Source organism: Ovis canadensis, chromosome 3, assembly GCF_042477335.2.
Source record: "Ovis canadensis isolate MfBH-ARS-UI-01 breed Bighorn chromosome 3, ARS-UI_OviCan_v2, whole genome shotgun sequence".
Taxonomy (NCBI): domain Eukaryota; kingdom Metazoa; phylum Chordata; class Mammalia; order Artiodactyla; family Bovidae; genus Ovis; species Ovis canadensis.
The window spans coordinates 200,360,041-200,386,369 of record NC_091247.1 but is presented as its reverse complement, the minus strand read 5'-3'; the positions used below and the strand labels follow the sequence as shown (position 1 = coordinate 200,386,369).

General features: G+C 38.6%; 1 protein-coding gene across 2 annotated transcripts in view; it reads left to right on the top strand.

Moving 5' to 3' along the window:
* The first annotated feature begins 1,410 nt into the window (after positions 1–1,410).
* Positions 1,411–26,329, top strand: part of SLCO1C1 (solute carrier organic anion transporter family member 1C1) — a 69,836-nt gene continuing 44,917 nt past the window's right edge. For both annotated transcript variants that reach the window (XM_069585591.1, XM_069585592.1), the window contains exons 1-3: positions 1,411–1,558; positions 2,953–3,094; positions 20,672–20,804. In XM_069585591.1, coding sequence (XP_069441692.1) covers positions 1,430–1,558; positions 2,953–3,094; positions 20,672–20,804 — 404 coding nt within the window. In that variant the 5' untranslated portion in view covers positions 1,411–1,429. The remainder of the gene's footprint in view (positions 1,559–2,952; positions 3,095–20,671; positions 20,805–26,329) is intronic.

Below are 26,329 nucleotides of genomic sequence, written 5' to 3'. Positions count from 1 at the left end.
AAGGTAATATACGCATGCATGGGCGTGATCAGTAGCTCAGTTGTGTCCCCATGGACCGCAGTGCGCCATGGACCGTAGCCCACCTGGCTCAGAGACCCCATGGACTGTAGCCCATCAGGCTTCTTTGTCCATGGGCTTCTCCAGGCAAGAATACTAGAGTGGATTGCCATGCCTTCTTCCAGGAGCTCTTCCCAAGCCAGGGATTGAACCCGCATCTCCTGCACTGGCAGGCAGATTCTTTACCACTAAGTCAGCTGGAGATAATATCTATGAATTCAAACTATGAAAGATGAGGTTGGATAGACATAGAACAATCATTACATAAAGGCAAGGTAATATACACATAGAATCATTTAAAATTTCTACCACAGAACATTAAGTTTTATCCCTAATGTCATTCTTTTAATGTGATGAGAATATGCAAAATCTCTGTTTATGTATAAATACATCATCTAATAAACATTAGGGTGATCCAGAAGTTATTTTATTTCTAAATCGCTTCACTAAGATTACTTTAGCAGGCAGGCAGTGAGCTATATGGAATCCTAAAGGCCTGGCGTGGGGTCGCAAAGAGTCAGACATGACTGAGCGACTGAACTGAACTGAAAGAAGTGCGGGCATAGGATATGTAAATATTGATGAGAATCAAAAGAAAAGAAGTTCAGAGTATATGACCCTGTGAAACATTTAGTAAGGACAAAGGAAGGTGGGAAATAAGACTCAGGAAAGGAGGTATCTTACTTACTTTAAAGCACACCAAAGACTACTTGGGCCTGAATGAAAACTAAGCCTGAGGCGTAAATCATGCTGCTCCCCTATTTGTTAGACTGAAATGTTACACAGAGTGGTCCCCTTCTCCCCCCACCCATATTTTAAGACTTACTTTGGATGCTACAGCCCTATAGGAGTCATGGTGTATTATAAGCATCTACCAGGGGCATCAATCTTTTCTATTCATTCCACAAAGATAATAGATTTAAAGGTTTTAAAGACTTAATTCCAATGAATCAATATTCAAATGGCTGAATTCCTCTTCCTCACTTCCTGCTTGCCTCTAGTTTTAGTTGGCAAGACCACAAAGTTAGCAAAATTCTCCCTCTGTATTTATTCCAAAGGCAACATTTAAATTTATTCTTTGCTATAATGAGGCCTACTGGAGGGATTGAGAAAGAATGCTGGCTACAGACTCCCAATAGCAGGATTGCTTAATCAGTTATCCTGGTCGATTTTAATTGAAAAACTTTGCCAACTTACTGTGGTAAAATAAGGGAGCTTCGCATAGTGTTATGTCTACAGAATTGTGATCTACTGTGAAGTAAAAACATTGTTTAACAAACTGCATGGAAATTAAAACTGGATGTGTATTAACTTTTTTTTTTATACTTTAAAAATCAACTTTGACAGATCAGAATCAAGGAACTTTTTCAAAATGGACACTTCATCCAAAGAAAATATCCGGTTATTCAGCAAAAATTCCATGCAACCTGTTGGGAGGCTTTCTTTTAAAACAGAATATCCCTCCTCAGAGGAGAAACAACCCTGCTGTTGTCAACTAAAGGTAACAAGCAATTAAGTGATTAACAACCATAAGTGGTTAACTGAAGAGTGTCAGAGAATTTGATGGAGTCCGTGCTCTTGGCTCTCGATCCAGATATTTTCTACACATTGTAACTACAAGCGAGAAATTTTTTCCATTTAAAAGAATAATCTTAACTTATGGTTGCCAGGGGCAAGGGTGGTGGGAGGGATAGTCACAGAGTTTGAGATGAACATGTACACATTGCTATACTTAAAATGGATAATCAACAAGGACCTACTCTATAGCATATGGAACTCTGCTCAATGTTATATGGCAACCTGGTTGGGAAGGAAGTTTGGGAGACAATACATACATGGCCGATTCCCTTTACACTCTACCTGAAACTATCACAACATTGTTAATCAGCTATACCCCAATACAAAATACAAAGTTTAAAATGAAAAGCAAAAAGTGATCTTAGATGCAATTTATGAAAATCGCATTTTGCAAGACAGTGAAAGCAATCTTTGCTTGACCATGCAGGTTAAATTTCTAATTACTTTTCTGGCTCACTTGAATGCCCCTCCTAAACAGAAAGAAGAGAGGTAAAAGAAATTATTATTTGTTAAATATCTACCATGGATCAGTTACTGTGCTATGCACAGTTGGAACATTTAATCTACAAAACATCCATTTTATTCCTGTTCTATAAACAAAAATTTTGACTTTCCTACCCACATGGTAAGGGACAGAATTCCCTTTTAAATGGAACTCAATGTGACTCCAAGTTCCTGTACCTTCTTCACATCAAAAATTTTCAATGCTTTTTCCATGTAATCTACCTATGGATACTCCATCACAGACCCAGGTCTAACAAAACACACAAGCCAGATATCAAACAAATATTTTGTTCATTGAATAAGAATCTGAGTGTTGATTTAACTTTAATATGAACTTAATCACTAGGAATAGTAGTTCTGCTTCTCAGTCCAATACGTTCCCTGCTGGAACATGTACCATCCCTGTGAAATACAGTCATGAGTAATAGACTTGTGACAAGATGTTAAGTGTCTGGTTTATGGTTTTTATTTTCTTACCTTTCAATGCCTCCTTCCTCCTTCTGCTTCCCCAAGCAACGGATCTTCTTTTCAAAGCCAAGATGCCTTTAAATATCCTTTAGGAAGGGGAGGAGAAAGGGAAAGAAGAAATTCAATACACATTATAAATGAAAATCTATTACTTCTAAGAAAATTTGAATTGTTAGAGCTTCACATGAGCTTGAGGTGGGAAGAAGACTGCTACTGTGCTTGAATGAAATCTTCGATGGCAACAAGCTTGTTCCATGGTTCTTAGTTTGTGTTTGTCTCTTTATCAAATTTCCAGTTTTAGGTCAGGCTGGATTTAGACTAAGTGTGACCTGTCATATTTTCCAGGTGTTCTTGGGTGCCTTGTCTTTTGTCTACTTTGCCAAAGCACTGGCAGAAGGCTATCTGAAGAGCACCATCACTCAGATAGAGAGAAGGTTTGATATCCCTTCTTCACTGGTGGGCATTATTGACGGTAGTTTTGAAATTGGTAGGTATTACAGATGCCTGACTTTACTTTTAAGTACAAAGTTCTAGGCATGACTGAAGGACATCCTCATGGCATATTGTTATCTGCTCAATGTGTAAAATCAGACTCTATGTGTAAAATCTTATTTGGACATAGTTTGCCACGGCCTCATGCCACAGTGTGTACATAAGTCCTCAGTCATGTCCGACTCTTTCGTGACTCCAGCGACTGTAGCCCGCCAGGCTCCTCTGTCCATTGAATTTCCCAGGCAAGAATACTGGAGTGGGTTGCTATTTCATTCTCCAAGGAATCTTCCCGATCCAGGGATCGAACCCAGGTCTCCTGCTTTGCGGGTGGATTCTTTACCACAGAGCCACCTGGGAAGCCCTGGGCTACAGTAGAGGCAATTTGTTCTCTCCAAGTAAACAATTAACATTCTGTCCCAGATTTTATCTATCATATGACTGACACAAGTTTTCAATCAGAGTGAGATTTTTCAAGGAGAGAGGGTGAAATGTTGGTGGTATTTTGAGTTAGAAGTATGTGGGGAAACATCTTTACAAAAGTTAAATTCTGGAAGCCCTGTGATTCAAAATTTGGAAGAATTCAAAGGAGGTCTTTGAATTATTACAATAAAATTTTTACAATAAAAATGTATTGTGATAATTTAAGAAAACGTTAAGCCATAGAAGGAGTGTTTTTGCCCAGTGGCCTAGTAACAAGATAAAGGAATTCTATTAATAACAACCCTAGAGTAAAGCAGGAAACAAAAATTCTACTCTCTGGGGTCTTTGGTTAGCCACCAACTCTATATTTCCTCTTAGGACTTGAAAAGACCAAGAGATTTTAGTCACTGTTTTAGAAGTATTTTAAAGAGTGTAATCCCACTTAGTCATCTTCCTAAACTGATAAACTAAGAGTCTTTGATCTTTGGTTGAAATAAAAAGGTTAGTAGCCTCTGTGGTCCTTAATGGTTCCAGGTTCAGCTTCACTTGATCCTTTAGAAGAGTGAAGAAATATTTTTCAACTCTTCAACAATTACTTCTTTCATTCTGTTGGGTCACAGGCTAGCAAGCCCTGAAAAATGGCCCAGCTTTTTTTTTCAAAGTTTTTCTTTTTTCAATTGAAGAATAATTGCTTTACAGTCTTGTGTTGGTTTCTGCTATACATCAGTGTGAATCAGCCACAGGTATATGTATGTCCTCTCCCTCTTGAACCTCCCTCCCACCTCTCTCCCCATCTGACCCTTGTAGGTTTTTACAGAGTCCCGGTTTGAGTTCCCTGAGTCATAAAGCAAATTCCCATTGGCTATCTACTTTACATATGGTAATATATGTTTTCATGTTACTTTCTCCATACATCCCACCCTCTCTTTCCTCCCCCCACCCCCCCCAACCCCCCCCACCCCCACCATATTCCTAAGTCTCTAACTGAAGACATAGAGCCTGGAGTCAGTGACAGAGACATCAATGGTTTATCTGAGAAGACTTACCTGTCCGAAGCAATGCCCTGGAGCAACGCCCCAGGAAGAGGGAGCAAGAGGGCAGGCAGGACAGGGTGGTAGTCTTTGCTCCAGGGAAGGAGGAGGGAGCTTACCATTCATAGGGGGAATTCATTTTAGGTTGGCTCATTTGTTTCCCAGGACCAGTAGGAGACACGCCCCTTCATTGCCCCTTTGATAAGCTGTTCTGTGGAGATGTTCTGATCTGAAGTTAGAACAATCAGTAGCTGGAAGGTCAAGTATATAGGAAGGTCAGTCATGTGAGTAGGGTGTAACTGAAGCATGCCATGGTTGGACAGGTACAGAGAGCAAGAGGAGTTATCTTGGGCGGCCTGATCATACAAGTTCATACTATGTATTTCAGTTCTTACCCTAAATAACTTGAGAAGGAAATGGCCACCCACTCCAATGTTCTTGTCTGGAAAATCCTATGGACAGAGAAGATTGTTGGGCTACAGTCCATGGAGTTGCAAAGAGTTGGACATGACTTAGTGACTGAGCATGCACTCTAAATAACACAATAAGAATGAAGAGAGTATACAGGTAATATTTTACCTTCAGGCTTTTGCTTCCCAAATCCATCTTTTATCACCTTATCAGAAAAAATGTCTTGGATCAGTGCTAGTCAAACATTAATAGTCACACGAATGACTAGATAGGTTTGTTAAAATGCATAGACTGATTCTGTAGGAAGGGAAGTAAGGTCCTGCATATCCAACAAGCTTCAATACAATGTTAATGCTATTCATCAATGGGCTGTAATCTATGTAACAAGTTTAGAAAACATCTGATCGTATCACTCCCTTGTGTAAACTCCTTAGATCAGTGGTTCCCAACGTTTTTGGTACCAGGGACCAGTTTCATGGAAGACAATTTTTCCATGAATGGCATGGGCAGGGGTAGGGGGATGGTTTTGAGATGATCACACTGTGATAAGTGCATTACATTTATTGTTCACTTTATACCTATTAATATTATGATATATAATGAAATTATTATATACCTCACCATAATGCAGAATCAGTGAGCCCTGAGCTTGTTTCCCTGAGCTCAAGCAATGGGGAGCTTCCTGTAAATATAGATGAAGCTTCACTCACTTGTCCAGTGCTCACCTCCTGCTATGTCCCCAACTCCTAATAGGCCACAGACTAGTACTAGTCCATGGCTCTGGGGTTTATGGGACCCGTGCCTTAGATAGGTCTGGTTAGGAGATGTATTCTTTGATGCCTGCCCTATCTACAACCCCATATAGAATGAAAAACCATGGAGAGAACTTCTCTGGTGATCCAGTGGTTAAGAATCTACCTGCAAATGCAGGGGATGCGGGTTCGATCCTTACTCAAGGAAGATTTCACATGCCATGGGGCAACTGAGCCTGCAAGCCACAACTGCAAAAGCCTGCATGCCCTAGAGTTTATGCCCCACAATAAGAGAAGCTACCACAATGAGAAGCCTGTGCCCTGCAACTAGAGACTAGCTCCTGCTTGCTACAACTAGAGAAAGCTGGCACACAGTACTGAAGACCCAGCACAGCCAAAAAGAAATAATCTTTGCTTACAAAAAAGGCCATGGAGAGTCAAGGTAAAGGTAACACTGCATCAAGAGAAGAAACAAGTACAAAGAGGAAACTGAAGCAGATCAAAAGAATAAATTAGATTTACAGAAAGAAGAAGAAATACACAGATATAAAATTATACATGAAATATTTCTTTGATTAGTGCTTACTCTAGGTTATAGTATAAAAACATTTTAGAGCTGAAGAAACTTAGAATCTAGTCTAAACTTACTCTTAGATTCCCAGACCCCAGTGCAAAACTTGAGAGGATCTATATTTAATAGAGGGTACTAATGTTACACAGGAAGTGAAAAAGGACCCTGACTCTAAATTCATATTAACCCTTCCAGAGCATTCTAAGGATAGAAATTGTTTACTGGATTAGATGCAATAAAAGTCCTCTTACTTCCATTGCAAAACTTTATCCCAAACATCAAGGGGTTGCTGTAGTTAATTGTAAGCCCTAGTTTTCCAGGAAAGTGGGTTTCCTGACCATAATTTTAATTCATTCCTTTGTCTCTCTCCACATTCCTTCCTTCCAGTGTTCTGGACCCATTCCCACCCTCTGTCTCTAGCTTTAAATTCTTCAATTATTTTTTGGAGAACAATTTCATTTATCCTCTAATATCAATTGTCATTATCATCTAATATCCACATACTAGACTTTCAGTTTCTTCCCACATATGCTGCTTTTCCTCTAAGGACTCTTTCTCAAACAATGGCCAGGAAAGCAAAATTTTTTCTATATCAAGACCTACTAATATTTCTAGATAGTAATTCTTTGTTATAAATATTTTCCCAGGTGTTTTCTTCTAAATATGTAAAAGCTTTGGCTTTTAAAGGCAGTTTGGGGTTCACAACAAGAGTGAGCAGATAGAGATTTATCATATACCCTCTACTTGAACATATTCATAGCCTTCGCCATTATCGACATCCCCCACCAGAATGGGACATTCATTATAGTTGATGACATACAATGACAGCTCATTATCATTCAGAGTCCAGAGTTTCCATTAAGGTTCACTGTTGGTGTTATGTAGTCTATGGGATGGAAAAAATGTATAATGACATGTATCCACTATTATAGTATCATACAGAGCACTTTCAATGCCCTAAAAATCCTCTGTGCTCTGCCTATCCGTCCATCCCTACCCACTATCCCTTGGTAACTACTGATCTTTTAACTGTCTCCATAGTTTTGCCCATGTCAAAATGTCATATATTTGGAAGCATACAGTATGTAGCTTTCTCAGATTGGCTGCTTTCACATGGCAATAAGCATTTAAGGTTCTTACATGTCTTTTCATACTGAGTAAATAATTTTTTTAGCACTGAATAATAATCCATTTTCCGGATGGACTTTAGTATATCTATTCATCTACTAAAGGACTTCTTGATTGCTTCCAAGTTTTGGCAATTATAAATAGAGCTACTATAAACATGTGCAGATTTTTGTATGGACATAAGTTTTCAACTCTTTGGGAGAAACACATTGGAGCAAACTTGCTGGGTCTTATAGGAAGCATATGTTTATTTTTGTAAGACACTGCCAAATTGTCTTCCAAAATGGCTATATCATTTGGAATGAGAGCTTAACAACAAATGAGAGTTCTTGTTACTCTGCACCCTCAGCACCATTTAATGTTCTAGATTTTGGCCATTCTAATAGATATGTAGTAGTGTTTCTTTCTTTCTTTCTTTCTTTTTTTTTCTAGTTTCCTGATGACATGCAAACTTGAATATCTCTTTTCTGTGTTTATTTGCCATCGGTGTATCTTTAGTGATCTGTCAAGGTATTTAGCCCACATTTTAAACAGGTTGTTTGTGTTCTTATTGTTAGATTTTAAGCGTTCTTTGTGTATTTTGGATAACAGTCCTTTATCTGATATAGCTTTTTCAAATATTTTCTCTTGGTATGTGGCTTGTTTTTTAAGTCTCTTAACATTGTTTTTCATAGAGCAGAAAATTTTAATTTTAATAAAGTCTAACTTATCATTTTTTTCTTTCATGGGTTGTACTTTTGGTGTTATTTCTAAAAAGTCATCACCAAACCCAGGGTCTTCCCTGGTGGCTCAGATGATAAAGAATCTGCCTATGATTGCTGGAGACCCAAGCTCAATCCCTGGGTCAGGAACATCCCCTAGAGGAGGGAATAGCAACCCATTCTGATATTCTTGCATGGGAAATCTCATGGACACAGGAGCCTTATGAGCTACAGTCCATGGGTTTGCAAAGAGTGGGATACAACTGAGTGGCTAACACTTAAACCCAGGGTCATCTAGGTTTTCTACGTTATATTCTAGAAGTATTATAGTTTTACATTTTACATTTAGATCTGTGATCCATTTTGAGTTTATTTTTGTGAAAACTAATGTTTATGTCTAGATTCAGGATTTTTTGTTGGTTTTTTTGCATGTGGATGTCAAGTTCTATCAGAACCACTTACTGAGAAGACTTACCTTTGCTTTATTGTATTGCCTTTGCTCCCTTCTCAAAGACTGCTGCTGCTGCTAAGTCGCTTCAGTCGTGTCTGACTCTGTGCGACCCCATAGACAGCAGCCAACCAGGCTCCCCTGTCCCTGGAATTCTCCAGGCAAGAACACTGGAGTGGGTTGCCATTGCCTTCTCCAATGCATGAAAGTGAAGAGGGAAACTTAAGTCGCTCAGTTGGTTCTAACTATTAGCGACCCCATGGCCTGCAGCCTACCAGGCTCCTCTGCCCATGGAATTTTCCAGGCAAGAGTACTGGAGTGGGGTGCCATTGCCTTCTCCTCTCAAAGACTAGTTAACTATAATTCATGTAGTTCTTTTCTGGGCTGTCTATTATGTTCTATGTATCTGTTTGTCTTTTCTTTCACCAATGTCACACTGTCTTCATTACTATGACTTTGTAGCATGTCTTGAAATTGGGTCTGTCCAACATTTTGTCTTCAATATTTTGTTGGCTGTTCTAGGTATTTTAATTCTGGCTGCCTAGGTATTTTAATTCTCCACGTAAACTTTAGAATCAGTTTGTCACTATCCACAAATAACTTTCTGTGATTTTGATTGAGATTGTATTGAATACATAGATCAAATAGAAAAGAACTGATGTCTTGACAATACTGAGTCTTCCTACCTGTGGATGTGGGATATAATCTCTCTCCATGTATTGAGTTAGTTGATTTCTTTAGTCAGAGTTTTATACTTCTCTTCATGTAGATCTTGTACGCATTTTGTTAAATTTATACTCATTTTAGGACGTGCTAATGTAAATGCACTGGTAATAGCAAACACCCTCTTCCAACAACATAAGAGAAGGCTCTACACATGGACACCACCAGGTGGTCAACACTGAAATCATACTGATTGTATTCTTTGCAGCCAAAGATGGAGAAGCTCTATACAGTCAACAAAAGCAAGACTGGGAGCTGACTGTGGCTCAGACCATGAACTCCTTATTGCCAAATTCAGACTGAAATTGAAGAAAGTAGGGAAAACCACTAGACTATTCAGGTATGACCTAAATCAAATCCCTTATGATCATACAGTGGAAGTGAGAAATAGATTTAAGGGCCTAGATGTGATAGATAGAGTGCCTGAAAAACTGTGGATGGAGGTTCATGACATTGTACAAGACACAGGGATCAGAACCATCCCCATGGCAAAAAAATGCAAAAAGCAAAATGGCTGTCTGAGGAGGCCTTACAAATAGCTGTGAAAAGAAGAGAAGCGAAAAGCAGAGGAGAAAAGAAAAGATATAAGCATCTGAATGCAGAGTTCCAAAGAATAGCAAGAAGAGATAAAAAAGCCTTCCTCAGTGATCAATGCAAAGAAATAAAGGAAAACAACAGAATGGGAAAGACTAGAGATCTCTTTAAGAAAATTAGAGATACCAAGGGAACATTTCATGCAAAGATGGGCTCAATAAAGGACAGAAATGGTAGGGACCTACCAGAAGCAGAAGATATTAAGAAGAGGTGGCAAGAATACACTGAAGAACTGTACAAAAAAGATCTTCACAACCAAGATAATCATGATGGTGTGATCACTAATCTAGAGCCAGACATCCTGGAATGTGAAGTCAAGTGGGCCTTAGAAAGAGAGCATCACTACAAACAAAGCTAGTGGAGGTGATGGAATTCCAGTTGAGCTGTTTCAAATCCTGAAAGATGATGCTGTGAAAGTGTTGCACTCAATATGCCAGCAAATTTGGAAAACTCAGCAGTGGCCACAGGACTGAAAAAGGTCAATCTTCATTCCAATCCCAAAGAAAGGCAATGCCAAAGAATGCTCAAACTACCGCAAAATTGCACTCATTTCACACGCTAGTAAAGTAATGCTCAAAATTCTCCAAGCCAGGCTTCAGCAATATGTGAACCGTGAACTTCCAGATGTTCAAGCTGGTTTTAGAAAAGGCAGAGGAACCAGATATCAAATTGCCAACATCCGCTGGATCATTGAAAAAGCAAGAGAGTTCCAAAAACACATCTATTTCTGTTTCATTGACTATGCCAAAGCCTTTGACTGTGTGGATCACCACAAACTGTGGAAAATTCTGAAAGAGATGGGGATACCAGACCACCTGACCTGCCTCTTGAGAAACCTATATGCAGGTCAGGAAGCAACAGTTAGAACAGAACATGGAACAACAGACTGGTTCCAAATTGGAAAAGGAGTCCTTCAAGGCTGTATATTGTCACCCTGCTTATTTAACTTATATGCAGAATACATCATGAGAAATGCAGGGCTGGAAAATCACAAGTTGAAATCAAGATTGCTGGGAGAAATATCAATAACCTCAGATATGCAGATGACACCACCCTTATGGCAGAAAGTGAAGAGGAACTAAAAAACCTCTTGCTGAAAGTGACAGAGGAGAGTGAAAAAGTTGGCTTAAAGCTCAACATTCAGAAAACTAAGATCACAGCATCCAGTCCCATCACTTCATGGGAAATAGATGGGGAAACAGTGTCAGACTTTATTTTTGGGGGCTCCAAAATCACTGCAGATGGTGACTGCAGCCATGAAATTAAAAGATGCTTACTCCTTGGAAGAAAAGTTATGACCAACCTAGATAGCATACTAAAAAGCAGAGATATTACTTTGTTCACAAAGATCCATCTAGTCAAGGCTATGGTTTTTCCAGTGGTCATGTATGGATGTGAGAATTGGACTGTGACGAAAGCTGAGTGCCGAAGAATTGATGCTTTTGAACTGTGGTGTTGGAGAAGACTCTTGAGAGTCCCTTGGACTGCAAGATCCAACCAGTCCATTCTGAAGGAGTTCAGCCCTGGGATTTCTTTGGAAGGAATGATGCTAAAGCTGAAACTCCAGTACTTTGGCTACCTCATGCGAAGAGTTGACTCACTGGAAAAGACTCTGATGCTGGGAGGGATTGGGGGCAGGAGAAGAAGGGGACGATAGAGGATGAGATGGCTGGATGGCATCACTGACTTGATGGACGTGAATCTGAGTGAACTCCGGGAGTTGGTGATGGACAGGGAGGCCTGGCGTGCTGCGATTCATGGGGTCGCAAAGAGTCGGACACGACTGAGCAACTGAACTGAACTGAATGTAAATGATATGTATTTAAACTCCAATTATTCACTCCTGGCATACTAGAAAATAATTGACATTTGCGTATTAACTTTGTGTCTTACAACACTTCTATGGTCACATATTAGTTACAGGAGATTTTTTGTTAATTCTTTCAGACTGTCTACAAAGATGATCATGTCCTATGGGAAGAAAGACAGTTGTATTTCTTCCTTTCAAATCTGTATACCTTTACTTCCTTTTGTTGTTCTATTGCATTTAGTTGGACTCCTCGTGAAATATTGAAAAGCAATTTTAAGAGGACACGTGCTTGCCTTGTGCCTGATCTTAGTGGAAAAGCTTTGAATTTCTACCATTAATTATGATATTAGCTGTGCTTTTTGGTAGTTTTTTTAAAAAAATCAACTTGAGGACATTCCTCTATCCTTCAAGTTCATGTAGGTTGTTTTTTTTTTTTTAATCATGATTGTTTGTAGAATTTTGCCAAATGTTTTTTCTGCACATGTTGATTTTTCTTCTTTAACCTGTTGATGTGCTGGATTACATTAATTGATTTTCTATTGCTGAAATAGCCCTGAATACCTGGGATAAGTCCTGCTCAGTCTTAATGTATAATTATTTCTATATATTGTTGGATTTGATTTGCTATTATGTTGTTGACAGTTTTTGCTCCTATGTTCAGGAGACATTTTAGTTTGTTTTCTTTTCTTGTAATGCCTTTTCTGGTGTTGGTATTAGGGCAGTGTTACCCTCAAAGAACTAGGGGGTATTGCCTCTCTATCTTCTGAAAGAGGTTGTAGAGAATTAGTATAATTTCTTCATTAATTGTTTGGAAAAGTTCACAGTGAGTCTATCTGGATATTGTACTTTCTGTATTGGTAGAATATTAACTATTGGTTCAATTTTTTAAATAGATATAAATGTATTCAGATTATCTGTTTCTTTCTATATAAGTCTTGGTAGATTGTATCTTTCGATTTGAATTCTTCTTTCTCATCCTTTGTATCACTGTTATTAATCATTTTATTTCACTTATATATAAGAAAATATGTGTACATAAGAATACATCACTGAAAACATTTTTTATATTATTTTGAACTATTATCTGCTGGACTTATTACAAATAAGAAAAATAAAAGTTTTACACTTATCTTCACTTATCTCTTTTTCTCTTTAGTTATTAAATCATGTCTGACTCTTGCAACCCCATGGACTGTAGCCCGCCAGGCTCCTCTGTCCATGGGATTCTCCAGGCAAGAATACTGGAGTGGTTGCCATTTTCTTCTCAAGGGGATCTTCCTGACCCAGGAATCAAACCCAGGACCCCTGCATTGCAGGCAGATTCTTTACCAACTGAGCTATGAGGGGAGCCCATCTTTACTTATGTCTTCTCTGAAGCTCATCCTTTCTTTATCTGAGATCTGAGTTTCTGAACTTTATTATTCTATTTTCTCTAAAGAACTTTTAACATTTCATTCAAGGCAGGTCTACTAGAACCATTTCCTCAGTATTTGTCTGATATAGTATTTTCTCTTTGCTTCTGAAGGATAACTGCAGGGTACAGAATTTTAGGTTGGTGGATTTTTTTCTCTCAAGACTTTGAAATTCTTTCTATATGCCTTTCTTGTTTGCATGGTTTTGGAGGAGAAGTAAGATATAATTATTTTCCTCCCCTATGGGTAATGTTGCTAAGAAATCATCTCATATTTGATTTTCTATAGTTTGAAAATGACATATCTGGTTTATATTTTTTGGCATTTATCCTGCTGATTGTTCTCTTAGCTTTCTAGATCTGTGTTTTGGTGTCTGACATTAATTTGATAGAAATTCCTAGTCGTTACTTTTAAAAATATTTCGTTTATTCCTTTGTATCTTTCTTCTCTGTCTAGAATTCCCATTGCCTGTATGTTACATCTTTTATAGTTCCACATCCTTGGATATTCTGAAATTGTTTTTCAGTCTTTTGCCCTTCACTTTTCAGTTTTGGCGTTTTCTACTGATATATCTTCAAGTCAGAAATTATTTCCTCAACTGTGTCCAACAAGCCAATCAAAGGCATTCTTTACTTCTGTTACTGTGTTTTTGTTCTCTAAAATTTTTCTTTATGGATCCTTCTCAGAATTTACATCTCTCTGATTTACATTGCCCGTTTGTTCTTGCATGCTGTTTACTTTTTCCATTAAAGATCTTGGCATCTTAATTTTAGTTGTCTTACATATCTAGTCTACCAACTCTGAAATCTCTGCCATGTCTGGTTCTGATACTTGCTCTGTCTCTTCCAAAAGTTTTTCTTTTTAATTTCAGTATGTCCTTTTTTTTTTTTTCTTTCCTTCATAGCCAGAAAAGATGTACTGGATGAAAGAAGCTGCTATAAATAGGCCTTTAGTAATGTGATGGTAATATGTGAGGGAGAGAAAGCATTCTATGGCCCTATGGGCCTTAGGCTCTTAGTGAGTCCGTGCCTCTGGACTCTGAACTTCAGGGGTGCTTTTCAGTCCCCCAACCCCTCATTGGTTGGACAGGATAGCTAGAATGGCTGGAGTTGGGTATTTCCCTTCCTCCAGGTCAGCTGGGCTCTGATAATGCCCCAGCAGGTTAGACTCTGGTTACTAGTTCCCCCTAAAAGCAGGCTTTCTTAAGATAAACAGAGTGCCCTGGCATATTTCAAATGGTTCCCTTTCCCCTCCCCATGCTGGAAGCACAAAACATTTATTCTCTCATATCACTGTGAAAACCTAATTGAGCTCTTGAAGTAAAGCTCACAAAAAGTGTGGGGGCCCTCAATCACTGGATCCCTTTGGAATTTTCATCCCTCAGAATTGTCAATGCTGAGCCTCTTGTCAGGTAGAGTTCAGGTTTTTCTTACCATAAAACTTGTTCCCAAGGAGATCTATTGCTGTGGATTTCTTTTCCAGCTGGCCACAGTTCTTTGCATTTGCCTGTTGGTCTCTCCAATTATGAGGGCAGCAGTTTACCCTATGATTCCACCTCTCTGACAGATCTAAGATCTGTTGATTTTTCAGCTTTTTACTTAGTGTTAGGATGAAGAAGACTCTTCTAGCTTCTTATATGCTGGATCAAAAGAGGCATTCTAAAATAGAATTTAAAAAAAAATTCAAAGCCAGATAGCAGCCTCTTTATATTATCATAACAAATTGTCTAATCAGCACTAATTCAATATATACCTTATCCCAGGTATCTGAAATACCCTCTTTATCACATAAAAACTTATCTATTAAGTGTAAATCTTTTCCATAAGTCTGTTGATCCCTAACTCTATACAAGACTGTCTTCTTGATTATAGTTTTATATCTAGCTCTGCAATTAGGTAGGAAAATTTCCAACTTTTCTATAAAATTTTTTTTCTTGGTTGTACTTGGAATAGTTTTCTGAAGTATCCCGTTTGGTGTGGTTGAAATTGCATAGAATTTATATATCAAATCAGATATATTTTATGTTAATGAGTCTTTCCATCCAAGAACATGGTATGCATCTCCATTTAGTTAAGTCTTTTTATAGCTTTCAATATTATATTTACTAACTATAAATATACTACTTATTTTTTGCTATATTTGTTCCTACATTTTTAAAGTTTATGTTGCCATTGTGAAAAGAATTTTTGTTACATTTCTTATTTAGTAATTCTTAGGGTACTGGAAGAGTATTAATGTCTAATGTTACAAGTATACAGCAATCTTGTTGAATTTGTTAATTCTAATTGATTGTCTATAGATGCTGTAGAGTTTCCCGAACAATTGTATTGTCTAAAACAGAAGGTAATTTTATATCATTCTTTCCCATTATTAGATATATTATTTCTTGTTCTTGTGTTATTCCACTGGCCTCAGTACTATGTTGAATAGAAGCAGTGACAATGGGCATCCTTGTCTTACATCTTACCTTAATGAAAATACTTTTAAAATTTCACCATTAAACAATCTATGAGCTGCACAGTTTTGATAAATACACTTTAAAAGCTAATTTGCCCAGATTTTTTTCATCATAAATGGCTAATTATATTAAGTGCTTTTATATGTCTGATCCCCTGGGATAGGAAATGGCAACCTGCCAGGGTCCAGCCCTGGTGGATCCAGGGAATTTGAAGGGAAGATGGAGTTGGCGTCCTAGGAAAAAAGCTATTTAATTAGAAATATAAAAAGAGATTAGAAAAGAATAGTGTAGTAGGAAAATTAGTGGAGAAAAAGAGGCTGAATAACTTGGTTTACGTGGAATACCAATAAAACCTCGAGACAAGAGGTTTGCACCACCTACATAGGTCACCAGCCCCCACTTGAATAGTGGAGAGTGCCCCGCCTTGGGCTCCCTCTCACATGGGTCTTAGAAGCCAGGGCAAAATTAGCAGGCTTGGTGAGCATCCACGCTCCAGATGGGAATTCAGCCAGAAGGGGAAAGAAAGAATGACACGGGGGAATCAGTCTTTCCAGAAACTGATCTGTTTTCTTTGTTTTTCAGGTTCGCTTATATACTTTTTGTTATACATAGGGATGAATAGAGTCATATGGGGTCAGCAGACCTGACCTTTATCAAAATCAGATGTTTCATATAAATGTATACGAAGGTCTTAGGGGTTTTACATCATCTTATGGCCATGAGGCCTGCTGACATTTTTTGGCTCTTTCTGATAACAGTCAGTCAACCAGAAAACTTATTTTTTCCAGTGGTGATTTTTTTCTTAAACCAGGTGCCACCCTCCGAAGGTACCAGGTAAAGTTCATTCCTATAGGGTGAGGGTGTAGTGGGTTACAATTAAGAAAGGAATTTACTTAGCCTAAGGTTTAACATGATTAATATCAAAGGTTAATACTTATTTCTCCTATATGCTAGTTATATTCATTATAAGGGCAGAGAATATGGAGACTTGGCAGCAAATATTGCCCCAACAAATGAAAACCCTTCACCAATATAATTCCTAATCAACCCACTATATTATACTAATAATTTTCTAACTTCTCAAAAGAATCTGTATTTAGAAAGTTTAAGGCATCTCGTGCCTCTCACGGTTGGGAGGCTGTGAACAATCACATGTGGCTGGACGAACCTGTTCAGGCAGGCTAGAGAACCTTCAGAGGAGTTTGTAAGTTGAAGCACTCCTGTCACGTCCAGGAATTTTTATGGACTGAAGCTACAAGTTAACTCCTTCTCCGAGAGAGGTGGTGGGGGACAACCCCCCCGTAAAGTCAGAGGTATAGGTGAGAGCATAAAACAGTAAAGTAGGCAGACTCTGGTCTTGGGGGTAGATGCTCAGGAACAGGGTGTCTCCTGAGGCTCAATCCTGCCTTTGCATATGCCAAGCCTCCTTCCTCATGACCTTTGCCACAGGTGGAGTTCCTCACACTTGCTCCCGGCATCACCCACTCCAGTATTTTTGCCTGGAGAATCCCATGGATGCAGGAGCCTGGTGGGCTACAGTTTGGGGACTCACAAACAGTTGCACATGACTGAAGTGACTGAACACAATACAATCATGGAACTTTTCTCTTTTCATTATTTTATATACAGCTTTAATTAACAGATTTGTTTCTTATTTGGTGGTGCCCTTCCACTCCTGGGTTTCCCTTGTGACTCAGATGGTAAAGCATCTGCCTGCAATGCGGGAGACCTGGGTTAGATTCCCGGGTCGGGAAGATCCCCTGGAGAAGGAAATGGCAATGCATTCTAGTACTCTTGCCTGGAAAATTCCATAGATGGAGGAGCCTGGTAGGTGACAGTCCATGGCATCGCAGAGTCAGACACGGCTGAGCAACTTAACTCACTTCCACTCCTACAATAAACTGCATTTGGTCTCTTCCACTGTCTTCATCTAGTTTGGATTCAGTTCAGTTCAGTTCATTCACTAGTCATGTCCAACTCCTTGCAACCCCATGAATCACAGCACGCCAAGCCTCCCTGTCCATCACCAATTCCGAGTTCACACAAACTCATGTCCAGCGAGTCGGTGATGCCATCCAGCCATCTCATCCTCTGTCGTCCCCTTCTCCTCCTGCCTCCAATCCCTCTCAGCATCAGGGTCTTTTCAAATGAATCAACTCTTCCCATGAGGTGGCCAAAGTATTGGAGTTTCAGCTTTAGCATTAGTCTTTCCAGTGAACACTCAGGACTGATCTCCTTTAGGATGGACTGGTTGGAACTCCTTTCAGTCCAAGGGATTCTCAGGAGTCTTCTCAAACACCACAGTTCAAAAGCATCAATTCTTCAGTGCTCAGCTTTCTCCACAGTCCAACTCTCACATCCATACATGACTACTGGAAAAACCATAGCCTTAACTAGTTGGGCATTTGTTGGCAAAGTAATGTCTCTGCTTTTGAATATGCTATCTAGGTTGTTCATAACTTTCCTTCCAAGGAATAAGAGTCTTTTAATTTCATGGCTGCAGTCACTATCTGCAGTGATTTTGGAGCCCCAAAAAATAAAGTCTGACACTGTTTCCACTGTTTCCCCATCTATTTCCCATGAAGTGATGGGACCGGATGCCATGATCTTCGTTTTCTGAATGTTGAGCTTTAGGCCAACTTTTTCACTCTCCTCTTTCACTTTCATCAAGAGGCTTTTTAGTTCCTCTTCACTTTCTGCCATAAGGGTGGTGTCATCTGCATATCTGAGGTTATTGATATTTCTCCCGGCAATCTTAATTCCAGCTTGTGCTTCCTCCACCCCAGCGTTTCTCATGATGTACTCTGCATATAAGTTAAATAAGCAAAGTGACAATATACAGTCTTGACGTACTCCTTTTCCAATTTGGAACCAGTCTGTTGTTCCATGTCCAGTTCTAACTATTGCTTCCTAGTTTGGATTACAAGTTTGTATTATTCTTACAGGCATGAGTTGGGTAGCTTTCTTTTCTATTATTTGAAGTACTGTGTTTGGGGAAAGAGAGGAAGAGAGAAAGCAGGAAAATTTAGCACTCGAAAATTTGATAAAAACATATTTGTAAACCTCTCTGGACCTGTTGTTTTTTCAGAAGTTAGTAATGGTAGATATGAAAGAATTTTGATATCCAATTTGTTTTTTTTTTTTAAGATTATACATCACCATTTATTTTCTAAGTCTATCTTGTGAGAACTCAGAAAGCTTACTAAAAAAAGGAAGCAAAACCCACAGATATTACAGAAGTTCAAATGGTATTTTGTAGTGTCTGGGATACCCACTTATATAACACAGAAACGGCCTGTAAACATGAGTCCTTTATTGTGACATATTGGTGATATGGGAATTTGGGTAATTATGGTGATGGGGGGCACATTACCTGTAAGCTAAAAGTTAGGTTTTGATTTAGTTTTGTTTATTTACTGTGACACATTAGCAAAATTACAGACATAATTATCAATATATATATATTACAACATTTCTTCTACTAAATACTTAAATAAGTGATTTCATACAGACTTAAGCTTTTCTTATATGAAACCTAGAAAGAGCTCAATCCTTCCTGGTGAAGAAGCCTGAAGCCACTGTAGCCAGGAGCAAGCTACTTTTTTCACTATCATTATTATCCTCAAAATGATAAAAATTGCTGCTGTTTTTGCATTTAACTAAAGCTGGCCGTGTGAATAGACAGTAGTAAATTAGATGATTGCTTCCAGATGTAAGGAAACTCACTCTTTCTGGAAAATTGAAAACATCGACAACTTCAAACCTAGGCCACCCAACAGACTCCACAATCAATTGCTGGAGAAATGATAAGTTTTACTTTATCTAGCACCACAATCTTTAAAAAAATAAATACTCCAAATGTAAATAGCTAAAACATTAAAGTCCCTTGAAATCTAAGACCCTAAGCAATGTTTATCAAAGCATGTTCCAGGAATTATCCCCATCAACACATTTGAATGAGTATTAAAAATGCAGATTTCTTGGCCTGTATCCCCTCCCCCATCCATGAAATCAGAAACTGTTGAGAGCTGCCAAGATTCTGCATTTTAATGTTTCTGTGAATATTTACCTTGCCACTCCTTTCCAGTAATTTTTGTACACAGCAAGGCATGAGAAAATCTTGCCTAAAGCATGTTTAATCAGTTAATCACCATCATCGACTGCTTCACTGGAGATATTTTAGAAAGCCTGAAGTCCTACCTTCAAAAAGCTTTATTCTTTATTTTTTAAAAAGAGATAGTTATATCTTACAGACTTTTTATTTCATAAAATTTGTATTCTGAGCATACATTGAGATAATTATATAAATATAATTGATGTGTTTATGTGGAATAATTTTTTATTTCTCTTTTGAACCTTTTATTTTCGTAAAAAGTATGTAAACAAGCACGCTTCCCAGGTTGTGTAGTGGTAAAGAATCTACCTGCCAAAGCAGGAGATCCAAGAGATGCCAGCTTAATCCCTGGGTCAGGAACATCTCCTGGAATAGGAAATGGCAACCCACTTCAGGATTCTTGCCTGAAAAATTCAATGAACAGAGGGGCCTGGTGGGCTACAGTCCATGGAGTCTGAAAGAGTTGGACACAACTGAGCATTTCATAATTTGATTTCATAAAGTGAAACAATTGTGTTTTTTTTTCCTTTGGGGAATATCAGCTAAAACAAGACTATATGATGTATGTTTTATGGGAAACCAAGAGAGGTTTTAATAGAAAATGTTAACAAATGAAGAAAGAGTCATAAAGTTTACTTCAAAATCACCAAGAAAAATTTAAGAGTGAAACTATAGGAAGCCTTACAATTTAATTTATTGATAAAACACTTTAAAAGGACAAATAATTAAGGTGGATGAAAACAAGGTAGAATGGTTAGTTATTAAAGTATCTTGATAAAGGGATGACATGATTGAAGTAATGAATCTCAGGATTGTTTCAACAGTCATCTCAGATTAAAGGAAAGACAAATGATGGAGAAGATGGTGGGAGATGGTTTAGTCAAAACAAACATTGCCCAACTTGCCATAGACATTCATTCTTTCAGTTATAGTTATTTAGTTATGCTGATGACTTTCTAAGTTCTCTAATTTATGAACATTTTATTCTTTTCCCCAAAGGGAATCTCTTAGTTATAGCATTTGTTAGCTACTTTGGAGCCAAGCTTCACAGGCCAAAAATAATTGGAGCTGGGTGCCTGATCATGGGAGTTGGAACATTGCTCATTGCAATGCCTCAGTTCTTCATGGAGCAGTAAGTCTAATGCAAATATCTTTTTCTTATGTTAACCAACAACTGTATTGCCTCTCTTTTAATGAATACAATTAACTATTTAAATTTGAGAAAATAATTCCTGGCCATTACAATAACCATGATAGTTTGTATCATGATAACCATGATAATTTACATCTTATTTTATTACATACACTTTGGGCAAAATTTCAAAATGTTTACAATTTTGCTTATGATTTAATAAACTGTAAAACAATGTCTTTCAATATACCACTATGTATGGATGTCAACGTTATTTAAGGGAAATTTTCACAAACATGCCTTCATTCAAATAATTTAATACAGCTGTGGAGGCAAAGTTCTAAGAAAAAGTAATAAGCATCAAATGAGTGTCGAATGGGTAATAAAAGAATGCTACAGACAATATGCTGGATCATGGTGAAATTGACTGGTAGATCATTGACGGAGGGATACATTACCAACTGAAATAACTGTTCAAGATTCAAGTATTATCTCACAGAACTTTCTCAACAGAAGTGGAGTGTTTGTATTCTGCAAACTTGAAGTTTCCTGTTGATAATTTTGTTAGTAATTTTATTAGTACTTGCATACAACTTTAGTAGTTCCAAAGATTTCGTCGTATCATTTCATCTTCATGACAAGCCATGAGGCAGGAGAGCACAGCTTATCCTTTTTTTTTTTCTTAGTTTAAAGCTAAGGACCTTACCTAGAGAGTCTGGTGACCTTCTCAAGGTTAGGTGTTTTGTAATTTACAGAACTGGATCCTTAAAACAGGCATTCTGATATCTTCTTCATTCATATACATACTGCCTCTCTTCTCTGTGGTTGCCCACTGCCTACTGAGCCAAGTGACAAGCAAGAGGTTTTAAAGCAAGAGAATATTTTAGGAAATTATGTATCAGATATATTTTTGATGACTTCCCACTCTAGACCACCATACCATGACATTTCAAAGCTGGAGAGATTTACAAATGATCTGCGTGTGTGCTAAGTTGCTTCAGTCATGTGTGAATCTTTGTGACTCTATAGACTAGCCTGCCAGGGTCCTCTGCCCATGAGATTCTCTAGGTAAGAATACTGGAGTGGGTTGTCATGACCTCCTCCAGGAGATCTTCCTGATCCAGGGACTGAACCCATGTCTCTCACATTTCCTGCCTTGGCAGGCAGGTTCTTTACCACTAGTGTCACCTGAGAAGCCCACAAATGATCTGGTCCAAACTTTTTCTTGGATTCCCAGGTCACTTATATAAGTATAGTCTGATTTTGAAATCTATATCCAATCTATAAAGACAGCTCACAGAATCCTTTGTGTAGAATCTTTCCTACCTGTTTGGATGGTTTCTGTGATCTCTTTGTCTTTGCATGGCTTCAAGATTTCTGCCTACTCTTTAGACACATATCTGACCTCCTTTCCACAGGGAAGAAATGTCCTTACATCACTGAGATTCTACAAAGGTATTATCTGCAGCCAGTGGGTAAGGAGGAGGAAAGGGAGAGGGCTGAGGAAATAGTCTGTAATCCCAATAACCCCTGCTTGATCCATTTCTGTGTTATCTGTTCTGGTCATTGAATCTCCATGCAGCTATTTGCTCAGAGGGGGAAAAAAAGAGTCCCACTAAAAATATTAAAACATTTGAAAGCAGTTACAGAAACTAGATAAATCCTTGACCCTTGACCTAACTCATTCGGAAGGGCATCAGTAGCTCAGAAGAAATGTGACCTTGGGCATATTACCTAGCCTTCCTAGACCTCAGTTTATGCACCTTAAAATACATATTATAGGTAATAAAACAATAGTTAGCTTGTAATATTGTTGAAGATATTCAGTGAGATGACACAGGTAAAATGCTTAGCTAACAGCTGTGTCATTCTAGTTGTGTTTTGTTATCAATCCTCTTTAGATAATTAAGCCACCTGGTTTTAACCAGAGATGGCAACGATTTATCTTAAAGGTGTTGCACTCAGATTAAGAATAGTGTCGCTTCAGTTCAGTGCTGTTCAGTTGCTCAGTCATCTCTGACTCTTTGCGACCCCATGAAACGCAGCACGCCAGGCCTCCCTACCCATCACCAACTCCCAGAGTACACCCAAACCCATGTCCATTGTGTTGGTGATGCCATCCAACCATCTCATCCTCTGTTGTACCCTTCTACTCCCACCCTCAATCTTTCCCAGCATCAGGGTCTTTTCAAATGAGTCACCTCTTCGTATCAGGTGGCCAAAGTATTGAAGTTTCAGCTTCAACATCAGTCCCTCCAATGAACACCCAGGATTGATCTCCTTTAGGATGGACTGGTTGGATCTCCTTGCTGTCCAAGGGACTCTCAAGGGTCTTATCCAACACCACAGTTCAAAAGTATCAATTCTTCAGTGCTCAGCTTTCTTTATGGTCCAACTCTCACATTCATACATGACTACTGGAAAAACCATAGCCTTGACTAGATGGACCTTTGTTGGCAAAGTAATGTCTCTGCTTTTGAATATGCTTTCTAGGTTGGTCATAACTTTCCTTCCAAGGAGCAAGAGTCTTTTAATTTCATGGCTACAGTCACCATCTGCAGTGATTTTGGAGCCCCAAAATATAAAGTCAGCCACTGTTTCCACTGTTTCCCCATCTATTTGCCATGAAGTGATGGGACCAGATGCCATGATCTTAGTTTTCTGAATGTTGAACTTTAAGCCAACTTTTTCACTCTCCTCTTTCACTTTCATCAAGAGGCTCTTTAGTTCTTCTTCACATTCTGCAATAAGGGTGGTGTCATCTGCATATCTGAGGTTATTGATATTTCTCCCGGAGATCTTTATTCTAGCTTGTGCTTCTTCCAGCCCAGCGTTTCTCATGATGTACTCTGCATATAAGTTAAATAAACAGGGTGACAATATACAGCCTGACATACTCCTTTTCCTATTTGGAACCAGTCCATTGTTCCATGCCTGGCCCTAATTCTTGCTTCTTGAACTGCATACAGATTTCGCAGGAGGCAGGTCAGGTGGTCTGGTATTCCCATCTCTTTCAGAATTTTCCACAGTTTATTGTGATCCACACAGTCAAAGACTTTGGCATAGTCAACAAAGCAGAAGTAGATGTTTTCCTTGAACTCTCTTGCGTTTCCCATGATCCAGTGGATGTTGGAATTTGATCTCTGGTTCCTCTGTCTTTTCTAAAACCAGCTTGAACAATCTGGAATTTCACGGTTCACATATTGCTGAAGCATGGCTTGGAGAATTTTGAGCATTACTTTGCTAGTGTGTGAGATGAGTGCAATTGTGCGGTAGTTTGAGCATTCTTTGGCATTGCCTTTCTTTGGGATTGGAATGAAAACTGACCTTTTCCAGTCCTGTGGCCACTGCTGAGTGTCCCTTCAAGTTAATGACAAATATACTAATACAAGAAAATCAGAAGGAAAAGTATATCTAAGAAGCCAATCAGGCTCGTGCTTAAAAATAAAGATGAATTCTTATCAACCACCTTTAGATGTCGAAAGATACATTTGTTCATTTATTATTTAGTGTCTGCCAATTGCCTGGTGGGTTTTTCTGGTGGCTCAGATGGTACCATGAGAGACAATGGAGAAAAATCAAAAAGAAAGAAAACAAAAATACCTTCCCCCAAACACACACATACAATTCTTTCCCTCATGAAATTTACTTTCTACTGAGGATTATTATAATCATTTCTTTCCAACTTTTCACAGCATTAGTCAAATTGGACACTTGTTCAAAATGTTAATTTTTGTTCTTTCAATGATGACTATACTCTGCTTGGCAGAAATTCCCTTGATGTCAATAAAACATAATATAAATTATAGATATCAATTATTAAGGGCCTACTCCCAACACACTGTGTTCAGTTTTATGTGTGTTAGCTTACCTGACTCATGAATTTGATAAATATATATTGGTCACTGTTCTAGGTAACAGGAATAGAGTAGTGACAAAAACCTCTGCTGTCATGGATCTTATTAGAAAGAGAGAAAGAGTAAACAAACAGATAAATAGTGACATATGCTGGAAATGTTAAGTGCCATAGAGAAAAATAACCCAGGGAAGACACATAAGAGTACATGAGGGCTTGCAGTTTAAAGCAGCGTTGTCAGGGCATTATTTACCAAGATGATGACTTTTCAGAAAGGCTGAAAGAGATGAGTGCCACACAGACATCTGGGGAAGAAGATTCCAGGCTAGATGAACAGTGAAAGTTTCTATAGCAGGAGGATGGAGTCAGGCATGATGTCTGCAGCAGGGACGAGCAAGAGGAAAGTGGGTTTGGGGGTGGGGATGGTAGTAGAGAAGGAGACTTCAAGTTGATTCTCAAACCGTGATGGACATTTAAATTGCCTGAAGCTCTTGATAAAATGTAGATTCTGAGCCAGTAGTTCTGGGTGGGTGGTTGAGATTCAGCTGGTGCTACACCTTTATAGACCCTACAACACAGGTATAGGTCACCAATTATTGCAAGGATGATACCTCCTCAGAATGGGATGAGAAGCCAAGTGAGAGATTTGGACAGAATGACACAATCTGACATATTTTTAAAAGGATCTAGTACCTACTGCTCAGGAAAATAACTCTGGTGGAGCCAATGTGAAAGCAAAGAGATTATTAGAGGGCCACTCTGCAACTTCATGAATCAGAATCAAGAGCGTGTCAGTGGGGCTGGAAGTTAGGACAGAACTAAAATCCCAGATTTAAAAGATTTTAAACCTGTATGCAGGTCAGGAAGCAACAGTTAGAACTGGACATGGAACAACAGACTGGTTCCAAATAGGAAAAGGAGTATGTTAAGGCTATATATTGTCACCCTGCTTATTTAACTTATATGCACAGTACATCATGAGAAATGCTGGGCTGGAAGAAGCGCAAGCTGGAATTAAGATTGCTGGGAGAAATATCAATAAACTCAGACATGCAGATGACACCACCCTTATGGCAGAAAGTGAAGAACTAAGAGCCTCTTGGTGAAAGTGAAAGAGAAGAGTGAAAAAGTTGGCTAAAGCTCAACATTCAGAAAACTAAGATCATGGCATCTGGTCTCATCACTTCATGGGAAATAGATGGGGAAACAGTGCAAACAGTGGCTGACTTTATTTTTATGGGCTCCAAAATCACTGCAGATGGTGACTACAGCCATGAAATTAAAAGACTCTTGCTCCTTGGAAGGAAAGTTAAGACCAAACTAGACAGCATGTTAAAAAACAGAGACGTCACTTTGCCAACAAAGGCCCATACAGTCAAAACTATGGTTTTTCAGTAGTCATGTATGGATATGAGAGTTGGACTATAAGGAGGGCTGAGCACAGAAGAATTGATGCTTATGAACTGTGGTTTTGGAGAAGACTCTTGAAAGTATCTTGGACAGCAAGGAGATCCAACCAGTCCATCCTAGGGGAATTTGGTCCTGGATGTTCATTGGAAGGACTGATTTAAAGCTGAAACTTCAATACTTTGGCCACCTGATGGAAAGAGCTGTCTCATTTGAAAGACCCTGATGTTGGGAAAGATTGAAGGCAGGAGGAGAAGGGGAT